At 50.7% G+C, this 17,500-nt stretch overlaps 1 protein-coding gene across 1 annotated transcript in view; it reads left to right on the plus strand.

Annotated features, from left to right (window-relative positions):
• LOC139382991 (acetyl-coenzyme A transporter 1-like) overlaps window positions 1–17,500 on the plus strand; it is a 29,429-nt gene that overhangs the window by 3,830 nt on the left and 8,099 nt on the right. The window contains exons 4-6 of the mRNA XM_071127278.1: window positions 39–234; window positions 14,461–14,663; window positions 17,429–17,500. The exon at window positions 17,429–17,500 is cut by the window's right edge and continues 113 nt beyond it. Of these exons, the coding sequence (XP_070983379.1) occupies window positions 39–234; window positions 14,461–14,663; window positions 17,429–17,500 (471 nt within the window). The remainder of the gene's footprint in view (window positions 1–38; window positions 235–14,460; window positions 14,664–17,428) is intronic.

Genomic DNA, 17,500 nt, shown 5'->3' on the forward strand with positions numbered 1-17,500 from the left:
GATACATGACTCTGTTATATTCCCTTCCCTGATCCCAGGACATAGCAGTGGATGGCTGGGCTCTGACCATGCTGTCTAGGGAGAACGTGGGCTACGCCTCCACATGTAACTCTGTGGGACAGACGGCTGGCTACTTCCTAGGCAACGTCCTCTTCCTGGCCCTGGAGTCAGCTGACTTCTGCAACAAATACCTGAGAGCAGAGCCTAAAGAGACTGGTATCGTTACACTTTCAGGTAGGTAGGGAGGGAGAGACTGGCATTGTTATACCATCAGGGAGGGAGGGAGAGACTGGCATTGTTATACTGTCAGGGAGGGAGAGACTGGCATCATTATACTGTCAGGTAGGGAGAGACTGGCATCGTTATACTGTCAGGGAGGGAGAGACTGGCATCGTTATACTGTCAGGGAGGGAGAGACTGGCATTGTTATACCATCAGGGAGGGAGGGAGAGACTGGCATCGTTATACTGTCAGGTAGGGAGGGAGGGAGAGACTGGCATCGTTATACTGTCAGGGAGGGAGGGAGAGACTGGCATTGTTATACCATCAGGGAGGGAGGGAGAGACTGGCATCGTTATACTGTCAGGTAGGGAGGGAGGGAGAGACTGGCATCGTTATACTGTCAGGGAGGGAGAGACTGGCATCGTTATACCATCAGGGAGGGAAAGAATGGCATTGTTATACTGTCAGGGAGGGAGAGAAAGACTGGCATTGTTATACTGTCAGGGAGGGAGATACTGGCATTGTTATACTGTCAGGGAGGGAGGGAGAGACTGGCATTGTTATACTGTCAGGGAGGGAGGGAGAGACTGGCATCGTTATACTGTCAGGGAGGGAAAGACTGGCATTGTTATACCATCAGGTAGGGAGAGACTGGCATCGTTATACCATCAGGGAGGGAAAGACTGGCATTGTTATACTGTCAGGGAGGAAGAGACTGGCATTGTTATACTGTCAGGGAGGGAGGGAGAGACTGGCATCATTATACTGTTAGGGAGGGAGGGAGAGACTGGCATTGTTATACTGTCAGGGAGGGAGGGAGGGAGAGACTGGCATCGTTATACTGTCAGGGAGGGAGGGAGAGACTGGCATTGTTATACTGTCAGGGAGGGAGGGAGAGACTGGCATCGTTATACTGTCAGGGAGGGAGAGACTGGCATCGTTATACTGTCAGGGAGGGAGAGACTGGCATTGTTATACCATCAGGGAGGGAGGGAGAGACTGGCATTGTTATACTGTCAGGGAGGGAGATACTGGCATCGTTATACTGTCAGGGAGGGAGAGACTGGCATTGTTATACTGTCAGGGAGGGAGGGAGAGACTGGCATTGTTATACTGTCAGGGAGGGAGAGACTGGCATCGTTATACTGTCAGGGAGTGAGATACTGGCATTGTTATACCATCAGGGAGGGAGGGAGAGACTGGCATTGTTATACTGTCAGGGAGGGAGATACTGGCATCGTTATACTGTCAGGGAGGGAGGGAGAGACTGGCATCGTTATACTGTCAGGGAGGGAGGGAGAGACTGGCATCGTTATACTGTCAGGGAGGGAGAGACTGGCATCGTTATACTGTCAGGGAGGGAAAGACTGGCATTGTTATACCATCAGGTAGGGAGAGACTGGCATCGTTATACCATCAGGGAGGGAAAGACTGGCATTGTTATACTGTCAGGGAGGGAGAGACTGGCATTGTTATACTGTCAGGGAGGGAGGGAGAGACTGGCATTGTTATACTGTCAGGGAGGGAGGGAGAGACTGGCATCGTTATACTGTCAGGGAGGGAGGGAGAGACTGGCATTGTTATACTGTCAGGGAGGGAGGGAGAGACTGGCATCGTTATACTGTCAGGGAGGGAGGGAGAGACTGGCATTGTTATACTGTCAGGGAGGGAGGGAGAGACTGGCATTGTTATACTGTCAGGGAGGGAGGGAGAGACTGGCGTCGTTATACTGTCAGGGAGGGAGGGAGAGACTGGCATTGTTATACTGTCAGGGAGGGAGGGAGGGAGAGACTGGCATCGTTATACTGTCAGGGAGGGAGGGAGAGACTGGCATTGTTATACTGTCAGGGAGGGAGGGAGAGACTGGCATCGTTATACTGTCAGGGAGGGAGGGAGAGACTGGCATTGTTATACTGTCAGGGAGGGAGGGAGAGACTGGCATCGTTATACTGTCAGGGAGGGAGGGAGAGACTGGCATCGTTATACTGTCAGGGAGGGAGGGAGAGACTGGCATCGTTATACTGTCAGGGAGGGAGGGAGAGACTGGCATCGTTATACTGTCAGGGAGGAGGAGACTGGCATTGTTATACTGTCAGGGAGGGAGGGAGAGACTGGCATTGTTATACTGTCAGGGAGGGAGAGACTGGCATCGTTATACTGTCAGGGAGGGAGATACTGGCATTGTTATACCATCAGGGAGGGAGGGAGAGACTGGCATTGTTATACTGTCAGGGAGGGAGATACTGGCATCGTTATACTGTCAGGGAGGGAGGGAGAGACTGGCATCGTTATACTGTCAGGGAGGGAGGGAGAGACTGGCATCGTTATACTGTCAGGGAGGGAGAGACTGGCATCGTTATACTGTCAGGGAGGGAAAGACTGGCATTGTTATACCATCAGGTAGGGAGAGACTGGCATCGTTATACCATCAGGGAGGGAAAGACTGGCATTGTTATACTGTCAGGGAGGGAGAGACTGGCATTGTTATACTGTCAGGGAGGGAAAGACTGGCACTGTTATACTGTCAGGGAGGGAGGGAGAGACTGGCATCGTTATACTGTCAGGGAGGGAGGGAGAGACTGGCATTGTTATACTGTCAGGGAGGGAGGGAGAGACTGGCATTGTTATACTGTCAGGGAGGGAGGGAGAGACTGGCGTCGTTATACTGTCAGGGAGGGAGGGAGAGACTGGCATTGTTATACTGTCAGGGAGGGAGGGAGGGAGAGACTGGCATCGTTATACTGTCAGGGAGGGAGGGAGAGACTGGCATTGTTATACTGTCAGGGAGGGAGGGAGAGACTGGCATCGTTATACTGTCAGGGAGGGAGGGAGAGACTGGCATTGTTATACTGTCAGGGAGGGAGGGAGAGACTGGCATCGTTATACTGTCAGGGAGGGAGGGAGAGACTGGCATCGTTATACTGTCAGGGAGGGAGGGAGAGACTGGCATCGTTATACTGTCAGGGAGGGAGGGAGAGACTGGCATCGTTATACTGTCAGGGAGGAGGAGACTAGCATTGTTATACTGTCAGGGAGGGAGGGAGAGACTGGCATTGTTATACTGTCAGGGAGGGAGAGACTGGCATCGTTATACTGTCAGGGAGGGAGATACTGGCATTGTTATACCATCAGGGAGGGAGGGAGAGACTGGCATTGTTATACTGTCAGGGAGGGAGATACTGGCATCGTTATACTGTCAGGGAGGGAGGGAGAGACTGGCATCGTTATACTGTCAGGGAGGGAGGGAGAGACTGGCATCGTTATACTGTCAGGGAGGGAGAGACTGGCATCGTTATACTGTCAGGGAGGGAAAGACTGGCATTGTTATATCATCAGGTAGGGAGAGACTGGCATCGTTATACCATCAGGGAGGGAAAGACTGGCATTGTTATACTGTCAGGGAGGGAGAGACTGGCATTGTTATACTGTCAGGGAGGGAAAGACTGGCACTGTTATACTGTCAGGGAGGGAGGGAGAGACTGGCATTGTTATACTGTCAGGGAGGGAGGGAGAGACTGGCATCGTTATACTGTCAGGGAGGGAGGGAGAGACTGGCATTGTTATACTGTCAGGGAGGGAGGGAGAGACTGGCATCGTTATACTGTCAGGGAGGGAGGGAGAGACTGGCATTGTTATACTGTCAGGGAGGGAGGGAGAGACTGGCATTGTTATACTGTCAGGGAGGGAGGGAGAGACTGGCATCGTTATACTGTCAGGGAGGGAGGGAGAGACTGGCATTGTTATACTGTCAGGGAGGGAGGGAGGGAGAGACTGGCATCGTTATACTGTCAGGGAGGGAGGGAGAGACTGGCATTGTTATACTGTCAGGGAGGGAGGGAGAGACTGGCATCGTTATACTGTCAGGGAGGGAGGGAGAGACTGGCATTGTTATACTGTCAGGGAGGGAGGGAGAGACTGGCATCGTTATACTGTCAGGGAGGGAGGGAGAGACTGGCATCGTTATACTGTCAGGGAGGGAGGGAGAGACTGGCATCGTTATACTGTCAGGGAGGGAGGGAGAGACTGGCATCGTTATACTGTCAGGGAGGAGGAGACTGGCATTGTTATACTGTCAGGGAGGGAGGGAGAGACTGGCATTGTTATACTGTCAGGGAGGGAGAGACTGGCATCGTTATACTGTCAGGGAGGGAGATACTGGCATTGTTATACCATCAGGGAGGGAGGGAGAGACTGGCATTGTTATACTGTCAGGGAGGGAGATACTGGCATCGTTATACTGTCAGGGAGGGAGAGACTGGCATTGTTATACTGTCAGGGAGGGAGGGAGAGACTGGCATTGTTATACTGTCAGGGAGGGAGAGACTGGCATTGTTATACTGTCAGGGAGTGAGATACTGGCATTGTTATACCATCAGGGAGGGAGGGAGAGACTGGCATTGTTATACTGTCAGGGAGGGAGATACTGGCATCGTTATACTGTCAGGGAGGGAGGGAGAGACTGGCATCGTTATACTGTCAGGGAGGGAGGGAGAGACTGGCATCGTTATACTGTCAGGGAGGGAGAGACTGGCATCGTTATACTGTCAGGGAGGGAAAGACTGGCATTGTTATACCATCAGGTAGGGAGAGACTGGCATCGTTATACCATCAGGGAGGGAAAGACTGGCATTGTTATACTGTCAGGGAGGGAGAGACTGGCATTGTTATACTGTCAGGGAGGGAAAGACTGGCATTGTTATACTGTCAGGGAGGGAGGGAGAGACTGGCATTGTTATACTGTCAGGGAGGGAGGGTGAGACTGGCATCGTTATACTGTCAGGGAGGGAGGGAGAGACTGGCATTGTTATACTGTCAGGGAGGGAGGGAGAGACTGGCATCGTTATACTGTCAAGGAGGGAGGGAGAGACTGGCATTGTTATACTGTCAGGGAGGGAGGGAGAGACTGGCATTGTTATACTGTCAGGGAGGGAGGGAGAGACTGGCGTCGTTATACTGTCAGGGAGGGAGGGAGAGACTGGCATTGTTATACTGTCAGGGAGGGAGGGAGGGAGAGACTGGCATCGTTATACTGTCAGGGAGGGAGGGAGAGACTGGCATTGTTATACTGTCAGGGAGGGAGGGAGAGACTGGCATCGTTATACTGTCAGGGAGGGAGGGAGAGACTGGCATTGTTATACTGTCAGGGAGGGAGGGAGAGACTGGCATCGTTATACTGTCAGGGAGGGAGGGAGAGACTGGCATCGTTATACTGTCAGGGAGGGAGGGAGAGACTGGCATCGTTATACTGTCAGGGAGGGAGGGAGAGACTGGCATCGTTATACTGTCAGGGAGGAGGAGACTGGCATTGTTATACTGTCAGGGAGGGAGGGAGAGACTGGCATTGTTATACTGTCAGGGAGGGAGAGACTGGCATCGTTATACTGTCAGGGAGGGAGATACTGGCATTGTTATACCATCAGGGAGGGAGGGAGAGACTGGCATTGTTATACTGTCAGGGAGGGAGATACTGGCATCGTTATACTGTCAGGGAGGGAGGGAGAGACTGGCATCGTTATACTGTCAGGGAGGGAGGGAGAGACTGGCATCGTTATACTGTCAGGGAGGGAGAGACTGGCATCGTTATACTGTCAGGGAGGGAAAGACTGGCATTGTTATACCATCAGGTAGGGAGAGACTGGCATCGTTATACCATCAGGGAGGGAAAGACTGGCATTGTTATACTGTCAGGGAGGGAGAGACTGGCATTGTTATACTGTCAGGGAGGGAAAGACTGGCACTGTTATACTGTCAGGGAGGGAGGGAGAGACTGGCATCGTTATACTGTCAGGGAGGGAGGGAGAGACTGGCATTGTTATACTGTCAGGGAGGGAGGGAGAGACTGGCATTGTTATACTGTCAGGGAGGGAGGGAGAGACTGGCGTCGTTATACTGTCAGGGAGGGAGGGAGAGACTGGCATTGTTATACTGTCAGGGAGGGAGGGAGGGAGAGACTGGCATCGTTATACTGTCAGGGAGGGAGGGAGAGACTGGCATTGTTATACTGTCAGGGAGGGAGGGAGAGACTGGCATCGTTATACTGTCAGGGAGGGAGGGAGAGACTGGCATTGTTATACTGTCAGGGAGGGAGGGAGAGACTGGCATCGTTATACTGTCAGGGAGGGAGGGAGAGACTGGCATCGTTATACTGTCAGGGAGGGAGGGAGAGACTGGCATCGTTATACTGTCAGGGAGGGAGGGAGAGACTGGCATCGTTATACTGTCAGGGAGGAGGAGACTGGCATTGTTATACTGTCAGGGAGGGAGGGAGAGACTGGCATTGTTATACTGTCAGGGAGGGAGAGACTGGCATCGTTATACTGTCAGGGAGGGAAAGACTGGCACTGTTATACTGTCAGGGAGGGAGGGAGAGACTGGCATTGTTATACTGTCAGGGAGGGAGGGAGAGACTGGCATCGTTATACTGTCAGGGAGGGAGGGAGAGACTGGCATTGTTATACTGTCAGGGAGGGAGGGAGAGACTGGCATCGTTATACTGTCAGGGAGGGAGGGAGAGACTGGCATTGTTATACTGTCAGGGAGGGAGGGAGAGACTGGCATTGTTATACTGTCAGGGAGGGAGGGAGAGACTGGCATCGTTATACTGTCAGGGAGGGAGGGAGAGACTGGCATCGTTATACTGTCAGGGAGGGAGGGAGAGACTGGCATCGTTATACTGTCAGGGAGGGAGGGAGAGACTGGCATCGTTATACTGTCAGGGAGGAGGAGACTGGCATTGTTATACTGTCAGGGAGGGAGGGAGAGACTGGCATTGTTATACTGTCAGGGAGGGAGGGAGAGACTGGCATTGTTATACTGTCAGGGAGGGAGGGAGAGACTGGCGTCGTTATACTGTCAGGGAGGGAGGGAGAGACTGGCATTGTTATACTGTCAGGGAGGGAGGGAGGGAGAGACTGGCATCGTTATACTGTCAGGGAGGGAGGGAGAGACTGGCATTGTTATACTGTCAGGGAGGGAGGGAGAGACTGGCATCGTTATACTGTCAGGGAGGGAGGGAGAGACTGGCATTGTTATACTGTCAGGGAGGGAGGGAGAGACTGGCATCGTTATACTGTCAGGGAGGGAGGGAGAGACTGGCATCGTTATACTGTCAGGGAGGGAGGGAGAGACTGGCATCGTTATACTGTCAGGGAGGGAGGGAGAGACTGGCATCGTTATACTGTCAGGGAGGAGGAGACTAGCATTGTTATACTGTCAGGGAGGGAGGGAGAGACTGGCATTGTTATACTGTCAGGGAGGGAGAGACTGGCATCGTTATACTGTCAGGGAGGGAGATACTGGCATTGTTATACCATCAGGGAGGGAGGGAGAGACTGGCATTGTTATACTGTCAGGGAGGGAGATACTGGCATCGTTATACTGTCAGGGAGGGAGGGAGAGACTGGCATCGTTATACTGTCAGGGAGGGAGGGAGAGACTGGCATCGTTATACTGTCAGGGAGGGAGAGACTGGCATCGTTATACTGTCAGGGAGGGAAAGACTGGCATTGTTATATCATCAGGTAGGGAGAGACTGGCATCGTTATACCATCAGGGAGGGAAAGACTGGCATTGTTATACTGTCAGGGAGGGAGAGACTGGCATTGTTATACTGTCAGGGAGGGAAAGACTGGCACTGTTATACTGTCAGGGAGGGAGGGAGAGACTGGCATTGTTATACTGTCAGGGAGGGAGGGAGAGACTGGCATCGTTATACTGTCAGGGAGGGAGGGAGAGACTGGCATTGTTATACTGTCAGGGAGGGAGGGAGAGACTGGCATCGTTATACTGTCAGGGAGGGAGGGAGAGACTGGCATTGTTATACTGTCAGGGAGGGAGGGAGAGACTGGCATTGTTATACTGTCAGGGAGGGAGGGAGAGACTGGCATCGTTATACTGTCAGGGAGGGAGGGAGAGACTGGCATTGTTATACTGTCAGGGAGGGAGGGAGGGAGAGACTGGCATCGTTATACTGTCAGGGAGGGAGGGAGAGACTGGCATTGTTATACTGTCAGGGAGGGAGGGAGAGACTGGCATCGTTATACTGTCAGGGAGGGAGGGAGAGACTGGCATTGTTATACTGTCAGGGAGGGAGGGAGAGACTGGCATCGTTATACTGTCAGGGAGGGAGGGAGAGACTGGCATCGTTATACTGTCAGGGAGGGAGGGAGAGACTGGCATCGTTATACTGTCAGGGAGGGAGGGAGAGACTGGCATCGTTATACTGTCAGGGAGGAGGAGACTGGCATTGTTATACTGTCAGGGAGGGAGGGAGAGACTGGCATTGTTATACTGTCAGGGAGGGAGAGACTGGCATCGTTATACTGTCAGGGAGGGAGATACTGGCATTGTTATACCATCAGGGAGGGAGGGAGAGACTGGCATTGTTATACTGTCAGGGAGGGAGATACTGGCATCGTTATACTGTCAGGGAGGGAGAGACTGGCATTGTTATACTGTCAGGGAGGGAGGGAGAGACTGGCATTGTTATACTGTCAGGGAGGGAGAGACTGGCATTGTTATACTGTCAGGGAGTGAGATACTGGCATTGTTATACCATCAGGGAGGGAGGGAGAGACTGGCATTGTTATACTGTCAGGGAGGGAGATACTGGCATCGTTATACTGTCAGGGAGGGAGGGAGAGACTGGCATCGTTATACTGTCAGGGAGGGAGGGAGAGACTGGCATCGTTATACTGTCAGGGAGGGAGAGACTGGCATCGTTATACTGTCAGGGAGGGAAAGACTGGCATTGTTATACCATCAGGTAGGGAGAGACTGGCATCGTTATACCATCAGGGAGGGAAAGACTGGCATTGTTATACTGTCAGGGAGGGAGAGACTGGCATTGTTATACTGTCAGGGAGGGAAAGACTGGCATTGTTATACTGTCAGGGAGGGAGGGAGAGACTGGCATTGTTATACTGTCAGGGAGGGAGGGTGAGACTGGCATCGTTATACTGTCAGGGAGGGAGGGAGAGACTGGCATTGTTATACTGTCAGGGAGGGAGGGAGAGACTGGCATCGTTATACTGTCAAGGAGGGAGGGAGAGACTGGCATTGTTATACTGTCAGGGAGGGAGGGAGAGACTGGCATTGTTATACTGTCAGGGAGGGAGGGAGAGACTGGCGTCGTTATACTGTCAGGGAGGGAGGGAGAGACTGGCATTGTTATACTGTCAGGGAGGGAGGGAGGGAGAGACTGGCATCGTTATACTGTCAGGGAGGGAGGGAGAGACTGGCATTGTTATACTGTCAGGGAGGGAGGGAGAGACTGGCATCGTTATACTGTCAGGGAGGGAGGGAGAGACTGGCATTGTTATACTGTCAGGGAGGGAGGGAGAGACTGGCATCGTTATACTGTCAGGGAGGGAGGGAGAGACTGGCATCGTTATACTGTCAGGGAGGGAGGGAGAGACTGGCATCGTTATACTGTCAGGGAGGGAGGGAGAGACTGGCATCGTTATACTGTCAGGGAGGAGGAGACTGGCATTGTTATACTGTCAGGGAGGGAGGGAGAGACTGGCATTGTTATACTGTCAGGGAGGGAGAGACTGGCATCGTTATACTGTCAGGGAGGGAGATACTGGCATTGTTATACCATCAGGGAGGGAGGGAGAGACTGGCATTGTTATACTGTCAGGGAGGGAGATACTGGCATCGTTATACTGTCAGGGAGGGAGGGAGAGACTGGCATCGTTATACTGTCAGGGAGGGAGGGAGAGACTGGCATCGTTATACTGTCAGGGAGGGAGAGACTGGCATCGTTATACTGTCAGGGAGGGAAAGACTGGCATTGTTATACCATCAGGTAGGGAGAGACTGGCATCGTTATACCATCAGGGAGGGAAAGACTGGCATTGTTATACTGTCAGGGAGGGAGAGACTGGCATTGTTATACTGTCAGGGAGGGAAAGACTGGCACTGTTATACTGTCAGGGAGGGAGGGAGAGACTGGCATCGTTATACTGTCAGGGAGGGAGGGAGAGACTGGCATTGTTATACTGTCAGGGAGGGAGGGAGAGACTGGCATTGTTATACTGTCAGGGAGGGAGGGAGAGACTGGCGTCGTTATACTGTCAGGGAGGGAGGGAGAGACTGGCATTGTTATACTGTCAGGGAGGGAGGGAGGGAGAGACTGGCATCGTTATACTGTCAGGGAGGGAGGGAGAGACTGGCATTGTTATACTGTCAGGGAGGGAGGGAGAGACTGGCATCGTTATACTGTCAGGGAGGGAGGGAGAGACTGGCATTGTTATACTGTCAGGGAGGGAGGGAGAGACTGGCATCGTTATACTGTCAGGGAGGGAGGGAGAGACTGGCATCGTTATACTGTCAGGGAGGGAGGGAGAGACTGGCATCGTTATACTGTCAGGGAGGGAGGGAGAGACTGGCATCGTTATACTGTCAGGGAGGAGGAGACTGGCATTGTTATACTGTCAGGGAGGGAGGGAGAGACTGGCATTGTTATACTGTCAGGGAGGGAGAGACTGGCATCGTTATACTGTCAGGGAGGGAAAGACTGGCACTGTTATACTGTCAGGGAGGGAGGGAGAGACTGGCATTGTTATACTGTCAGGGAGGGAGGGAGAGACTGGCATCGTTATACTGTCAGGGAGGGAGGGAGAGACTGGCATTGTTATACTGTCAGGGAGGGAGGGAGAGACTGGCATCGTTATACTGTCAGGGAGGGAGGGAGAGACTGGCATTGTTATACTGTCAGGGAGGGAGGGAGAGACTGGCATTGTTATACTGTCAGGGAGGGAGGGAGAGACTGGCATCGTTATACTGTCAGGGAGGGAGGGAGAGACTGGCATCGTTATACTGTCAGGGAGGGAGGGAGAGACTGGCATCGTTATACTGTCAGGGAGGGAGGGAGAGACTGGCATCGTTATACTGTCAGGGAGGAGGAGACTGGCATTGTTATACTGTCAGGGAGGGAGTGAGAGACTGGCATTGTTATACTGTCAGGGAGGGAGAGACTGGCATCGTTATACTGTCAGGGAGGGAGATACTGGCATTGTTATACCATCAGGGAGGGAAGGAGAGACTGGCATTGTTATACTGTCAGGGAGGGAGATACTGGCATCGTTATACTGTCAGGGAGGGAGAGACTGGCATTGTTATACTGTCAGGGAGGGAGGGAGAGACTGGCATTGTTATACTGTCAGGGAGGGAGAGACTGGCATTGTTATACTGTCAGGGAGTGAGATACTGGCATTGTTATACCATCAGGGAGGGAGGGAGAGACTGGCATCGTTATACTGTCAGGGAGGGAGAGACTGGCATTGTTATACTGTCAGGGAGGGAGGGAGAGACTGGCATTGTTATACTGTCAGGGAGGGAGAGACTGGCATTGTTATACTGTCAGGGAGTGAGATACTGGCATTGTTATACCATCAGGGAGGGAGGGAGAGACTGGCATTGTTATACTGTCAGGGAGGGAGATACTGGCATCGTTATACTGCCTTGGAGGGAGGGAGAGACTGGCATCGTTATACTGTCAGGGAGGGAGGGAGAGACTGGCATCGTTATACTGTCAGGGAGGGAGAGACTGGCATCGTTATACTGTCAGGGAGGGAAAGACTGGCATTGTTATACCATCAGGTAGGGAGAGACTGGCATCGTTATACCATCAGGGAGGGAAAGACTGGCATTGTTATACTGTCAGGGAGGGAGAGACTGGCATTGTTATACTGTCAGGGAGGGAAAGACTGGCATTGTTATACTGTCAGGGAGGGAGGGAGAGACTGGCATTGTTATACTGTCAGGGAGGGAGGGAGAGACTGGCATCGTTATACTGTCAGGGAGGGAGGGAGAGACTGGCATTGTTATACTGTCAGGGAGGGAGATACTGGCATCGTTATACTGTCAGGGAGGGAGGGAGAGACTGGCATCGTTATACTGTCAGGGAGGGAGGGAGAGACTGGCATCGTTATACTGTCAGGGAGGGAGAGACTGGCATCGTTATACTGTCATGGAGGGAAAGACTGGCATTGTTATACCATCAGGTAGGGAGAGACTGGCATCGTTATACCATCAGGGAGGGAAAGACTGGCATTGTTATACTATCAGGGAGGGAGAGACTGGCATTGTTATACTGTCAGGGAGGGAAAGACTGGCATTGTTATACTGTCAGGGAGGGAGGGAGAGACTGGCATTGTTATACTGTCAGGGAGGGAGGGAGAGACTGGCATCGTTATACTGTCAGGGAGGGAGGGAGAGACTGGCATTGTTATACTGTCAGGGAGGGAGGGAGAGACTGGCATCGTTATACTGTCAGGGAGGGAGGGAGAGACTGGCATTGTTATACTGTCAGGGAGGGAGGGAGAGACTGGCATCGTTATACTGTCAGGGAGGGAGGGAGAGACTGGCATTGTTATACTGTCAGGGAGGGAGGGAGAGACTGGCATCGTTATACTGTCAGGGTGGGAGGGAGAGACTGTCATCGTTATACTGTCAGGGAGGGAGGGAGAGACTGGCATCGTTATACTGTCAGGGAGGGAGGGAGAGACTGGCATCGTTATACTGTCAGGGAGGGAGAGACTGGCATTGTTATACTGTCAGGGAGGGAGGGAGAGACTGGCATTGTTATACTTTCAGGGAGGGAGAGACTGGCATCGTTATACTGTCAGGGAGGGAGGGAGATACTGGCATTGTTATACCATCAGGGAGGGCGGGAGAGACTGGCATTTTTATACTGTCAGGGAGGGAGAGACTGGCATTGTTATACTGTCAGGGAGGGAAATACTGGCATTGTTATACTGTCAGGGAGGGAGGGAGAGACTGGCATTGTTATACTGTCAGGGAGGGAGGGAGAGACTGGCATCGTTATACTGTCAGGGAGGGAGGGAGATACTGGCATTGTTATACTGTCAGGGAGGGAGGGAGAGACTGGCATCGTTATACTGTCAGGGAGGGAGGGAGAGACTGGCATTGTTATACTGTCAGGAAGGGAGGGAGAGACTGGCATCGTTATACTGTCAGGGAGGGAGGGAGAGACTGGCATTGTTATACTGTCAGGGAGGGAGGGAGAGACTGGCATCGTTATACTGTCAGGGAGGGAGGGAGAGACTGGCATCGTTATACTGTCAGGGAGGGAGAGACTGGCATTGTTATACTGTCAGGGAGGGAGGGAGAGACTGGCATTGTTATACTGTCAGGGAGGGAGAGACTGGCATCGTTATACTGTCAGGGAGGGAGATACTGGCATTGTTATACCATCAGGGAGGGAGGGAGAGACTGGCATCGTTATACTGTCAGGGAGGGATATACTGGCATCGTTATACTGTCAGGGAGGGAGGGAGAGACTGGCATTGTTATACTGTCAGGGAGGAAGGTAAAAAAGATGAGAAAGCAGGGAAGGTAGTATATGAAGCTGGAAGGTCTTCTATGAAACAGGAAGAAGGTAGTCTATGAAGCCTGAAGGTCTTCTATGAAACAGGAAGAAGGTAGTCTTTGAAGCTGGAAGGTCTTCCGTGAAACAGGAAGAAGGTAGTCTATGAAGCTGGAAGGTCTTCTATGAAACAGGAAGAAGTTAGTCTATGAAGCTGGAAGGTCTTCTATGAAACAGGAAGAAGGTAGTCTATGAAGCTGGTTGTCTATGAAGCAGGTTGTCTGTGAAGCAGGAAGGAGAGTTGTAATCCATATATCTAGTTGAACCTTGCTATGGTCAGCTGGTATTAAGCACAATTACAGACATGCAAAGCTCGATGCACCCTTCCCTGCTGAAGAGGGAAAGTCCGTTGGCCACGTTTTGCATTCTTTCATCTTGCCCTGAATAACAATGTGTACTAAAGACAATGGTATCAGAATTGTAGGAAAATTAGTGATTTTGTGTTCTCATGATTACCATATTTACATATAATGCTATAGTCAAAGTTGGCTTTGTCCTGTCAGTCTGAACCTCGCTAGGGCGTACCAGGCGTGCATTTTCTTCAGCCAAACAACTTCTTATTATCTGGAAAGATCTGAGTGACAGTGCCATCTGGTGGTCAATCCTTCAGAGTGCAGATATTGGTCATGTGATTAACTTAGTGGTTTTTGAGATGAGGTGAGAGAAAATAAACTGTTATTTTGGAGTGAACTTTTGGCTGATGATTTTCAGTAACAGCTGTGATGGGAGAATAACGATGGGAGAATAAACCATGATAATCATTGCACTGTTTCATATCCCATTTCTCTGCTGTTATAATCACTCTGTGACATTGTCGTTGTCTGTGATTGGCTCCCGTGGCGCAGACTTCCTGTTTTTCTGGGGCGTGGTGTTCCTGGTGTCGACCACGCTGGTGGCTGTTATGAAGAAGGAGAACGCCAGGGGACAGCACGGGAGGAAGAAGGTCCGGGAGGAGACGCAGAGCGTCATGGAAACATACAAACTGCTGCTCTCCATCATCAAGATGCCTGCCGTGTTCACCTTCTGTAGCCTGCTGCTCACTGCTAAGGTACCCGACAGTTTACTGCACCTGACTCACCTTTAACTGACACCCAGTCAGTTACAGTCTGGCTTTCTTAAAGGGATACTTCGGGATTTTGCCTATGAATTCCTTTATCTACTCCCTCAGTCTGATGACCTCGTGGATACCATTTTAATGTAGCATGCTAGCAGATACCATAGACTTCCAGTCATTGCACTAACGATAGATACAGTGCCTTGCGAAATTATTCGGCCCCCTTGAACTTTGCAACCTTTTACCACATTTCAGGCTTCAAACATAAAGATATAAAACTGTATTTTTTTGTGAAGAATCAACAACAAGTGGGACACAATCATGAAGTGGAACGACATTTATTGGATATTTCAAACTTTTTTAACAAATCAAAAACTGAGAAATTGGGCGTGCAAAATTATTCAGCCCCTTTACTTTCAGTGCAGCAAACTCTCTCCAGAAGTTCAGTGAGGATCTCTGAATGATCCAATGTTGACCTAAATGTCTAATGATGATAAATACAATCCACCTGTGTGTAATCAAGTCTCCGTATAAATGCACCTGCACTGTGATAGTCTCAGAGGTCCGTTAAAAGCGCAGAGAGCATGAAGAACAAGGAACACACCAGGCAGGTCCGAGATACAGTTGTGAAGAAGTTTAAAGCCGGATTTGGATACAAAAAGATTTCCCAAGCTTTAAACATCCCAAGGAGCACTGTGCAAGCGATAATATTGAAATGGAAGGAGTATCAGACCACTGCAAATCTACCAAGACCTGGCCGTCCCTCTAAACTTTCAGCTCATACAAGGAGAAGACTGATCAGAGATGCAGCCAAGAGGCCCATGATCACTCTGGATGAACTGCAGAGATCTACAGCTGAGGTGGGAGACTCTGTCCATAGGACAACAATCAGTCGTATATTGCACAAATCTGGCCTTTATGGAAGAGTGGCAAGAAGAAAGCCATTTCTTAAAGATATCCATAAAAAGTGTCGTTTAAAGTTTGCCACAAGCCACCTGGGAGACACACCAAACATGTGGAAGAAGGTGCTCTGGTCAGATGAAACCAAAATGTAACTTTTTGGCAACAATGCGAAATGTTATGTTTGGCGTAAAGGCAACACAGCTGAACACACCATCCCCACTGTCAAACATGGTGGTGGCAGCATCATGGTTTGGGCCTGCTTTTCTTCAGCAGGGACAGGGAAGATGGTTAAAATTGATGGGAAGATGGATGGAGCCAAATACAGGACCATTCTGGAAGAAAACCTGATGGAGTCTGCAAAAGACCTGAGACTGGGACGGAGATTTGTCTTCCAACAAGACAATGATCCAAAACATAAAGCAAAATCTACAATGGAATGGTTCAAAAATAAACATATCCAGGTGTTAGAATGGCCAAGTCAAAGTCCAGACCTGAATCCAATCGAGAATCTGTGGAAAGAACTGAAAACTGCTGTTCACAAATGCTCTCCATCCAACCTCACTGAGCTCGAGCTGTTTTGCAAGGAGGAATGGGAAAAAATTTCAGTCTCTCGATGTGCAAAACTGATAGAGACATACCAAATCAAATCAAATTTTATTTGTCACATACACATGGTTAGCAGATGTTAATGCGAGTGTAGCGAAATGCTTGATGCGAGTGTAGCGACATACCCCAAGCGACTTACAGCTGTAATCGCAGCAAAAGGTGGCGCTACAAAGTATTAACTTAAGGGGGCTGAATAATTTTGCACGCCCAATTTTTAAGTTTTTGATTTGTTAAAAAAGTTTGAAATATCCAATAAATGTCGTTCCACTTCATGATTGTGTCCCACTTGTTGTTGATTCTTCACAAAAAAATACAGTTTTATATCTTTATGTTTGAAGCCTGAAATGTGGCAAAAGGTCGCAAAGTTCAAGGGGGCCGAATACTTTGGCAAGGCACTGTGGCCTTGGCTTTTGAAACTACCTCATAACTTCCTTCATACTGGACACAGAGATGGAATTCATTGCCAACATCCCGAAGTCTCCCTTTAAGAAAGCCAGACTGTCCCACCCTGTTCATCCTCTCCTGCTCACTGCTAAGGTTTATCTACAACGTCCCTGCATGCTAGTGCTCTCTGTAACCCAGTCAGGTTAAACAGGTCCAGGGACTGGGGTCACCCTGTGTAGCCTGTCACTCACCTCCGAGGTGACTACATCTAGGTCCACGGACTGGGGTCACCCTGTGTAGCCTGTCAGTCACCTCCGAGGTGACTACATCTAGGTCCACCGACTGGGGTCACCCTGTGTAGCCTGTCATTCACCTCCGAGGTGACTACATCTAGGTCCACGGACTGGGGTCACCCTGTGTAGCCTGTCACTAACCTCCGAGGTGCCCACATCTTAACCAACCTGCCTGGACAACTAGCTTAACTCATCTGCTGTGTCTAACCCCACTCACTGTAAAGGTACCTGTACCTGACTTAGCTGTCTCTGTCCTGTCTGTCTGTCTCTGTCTTTGTCTGTCTCTGTCCTGTCTGTCTTTGTCTGTCTCTGTCTGTCTGTCTGTCTGTCTCTCTGTCTCTCTGTCTCTCTGTCTGTTTCTGTCTGTCTCTCTGTCTGTATCTGTTTCTGTCTGTCTGTCTCTCTGTCTGTATCTGTCTGTATCTGTTTCTGTCTGTCTGTCTCTCTGTCTGTATCTGTTTCTGTCTGTCTCTCTGTCTGTATCTGTTTCTGTCTGTCTGCCTGTCTGTCTGTCTGTCTGTCTGTCTGTCTGTCTGTCTGTCTGTCTGTTTCTGTCTCCCTCCCTCCCTCCAGATAGGTTTCTCTGCAGCAGATGCAGTGACCGGTCTGAAGCTGGTTGAGGCAGGTGTTCCTAAAGAGCAGCTG

Source organism: Oncorhynchus clarkii, chromosome 24 (assembly GCF_045791955.1).
Source record: "Oncorhynchus clarkii lewisi isolate Uvic-CL-2024 chromosome 24, UVic_Ocla_1.0, whole genome shotgun sequence".
Lineage (NCBI taxonomy): Eukaryota > Metazoa > Chordata > Actinopteri > Salmoniformes > Salmonidae > Oncorhynchus > Oncorhynchus clarkii.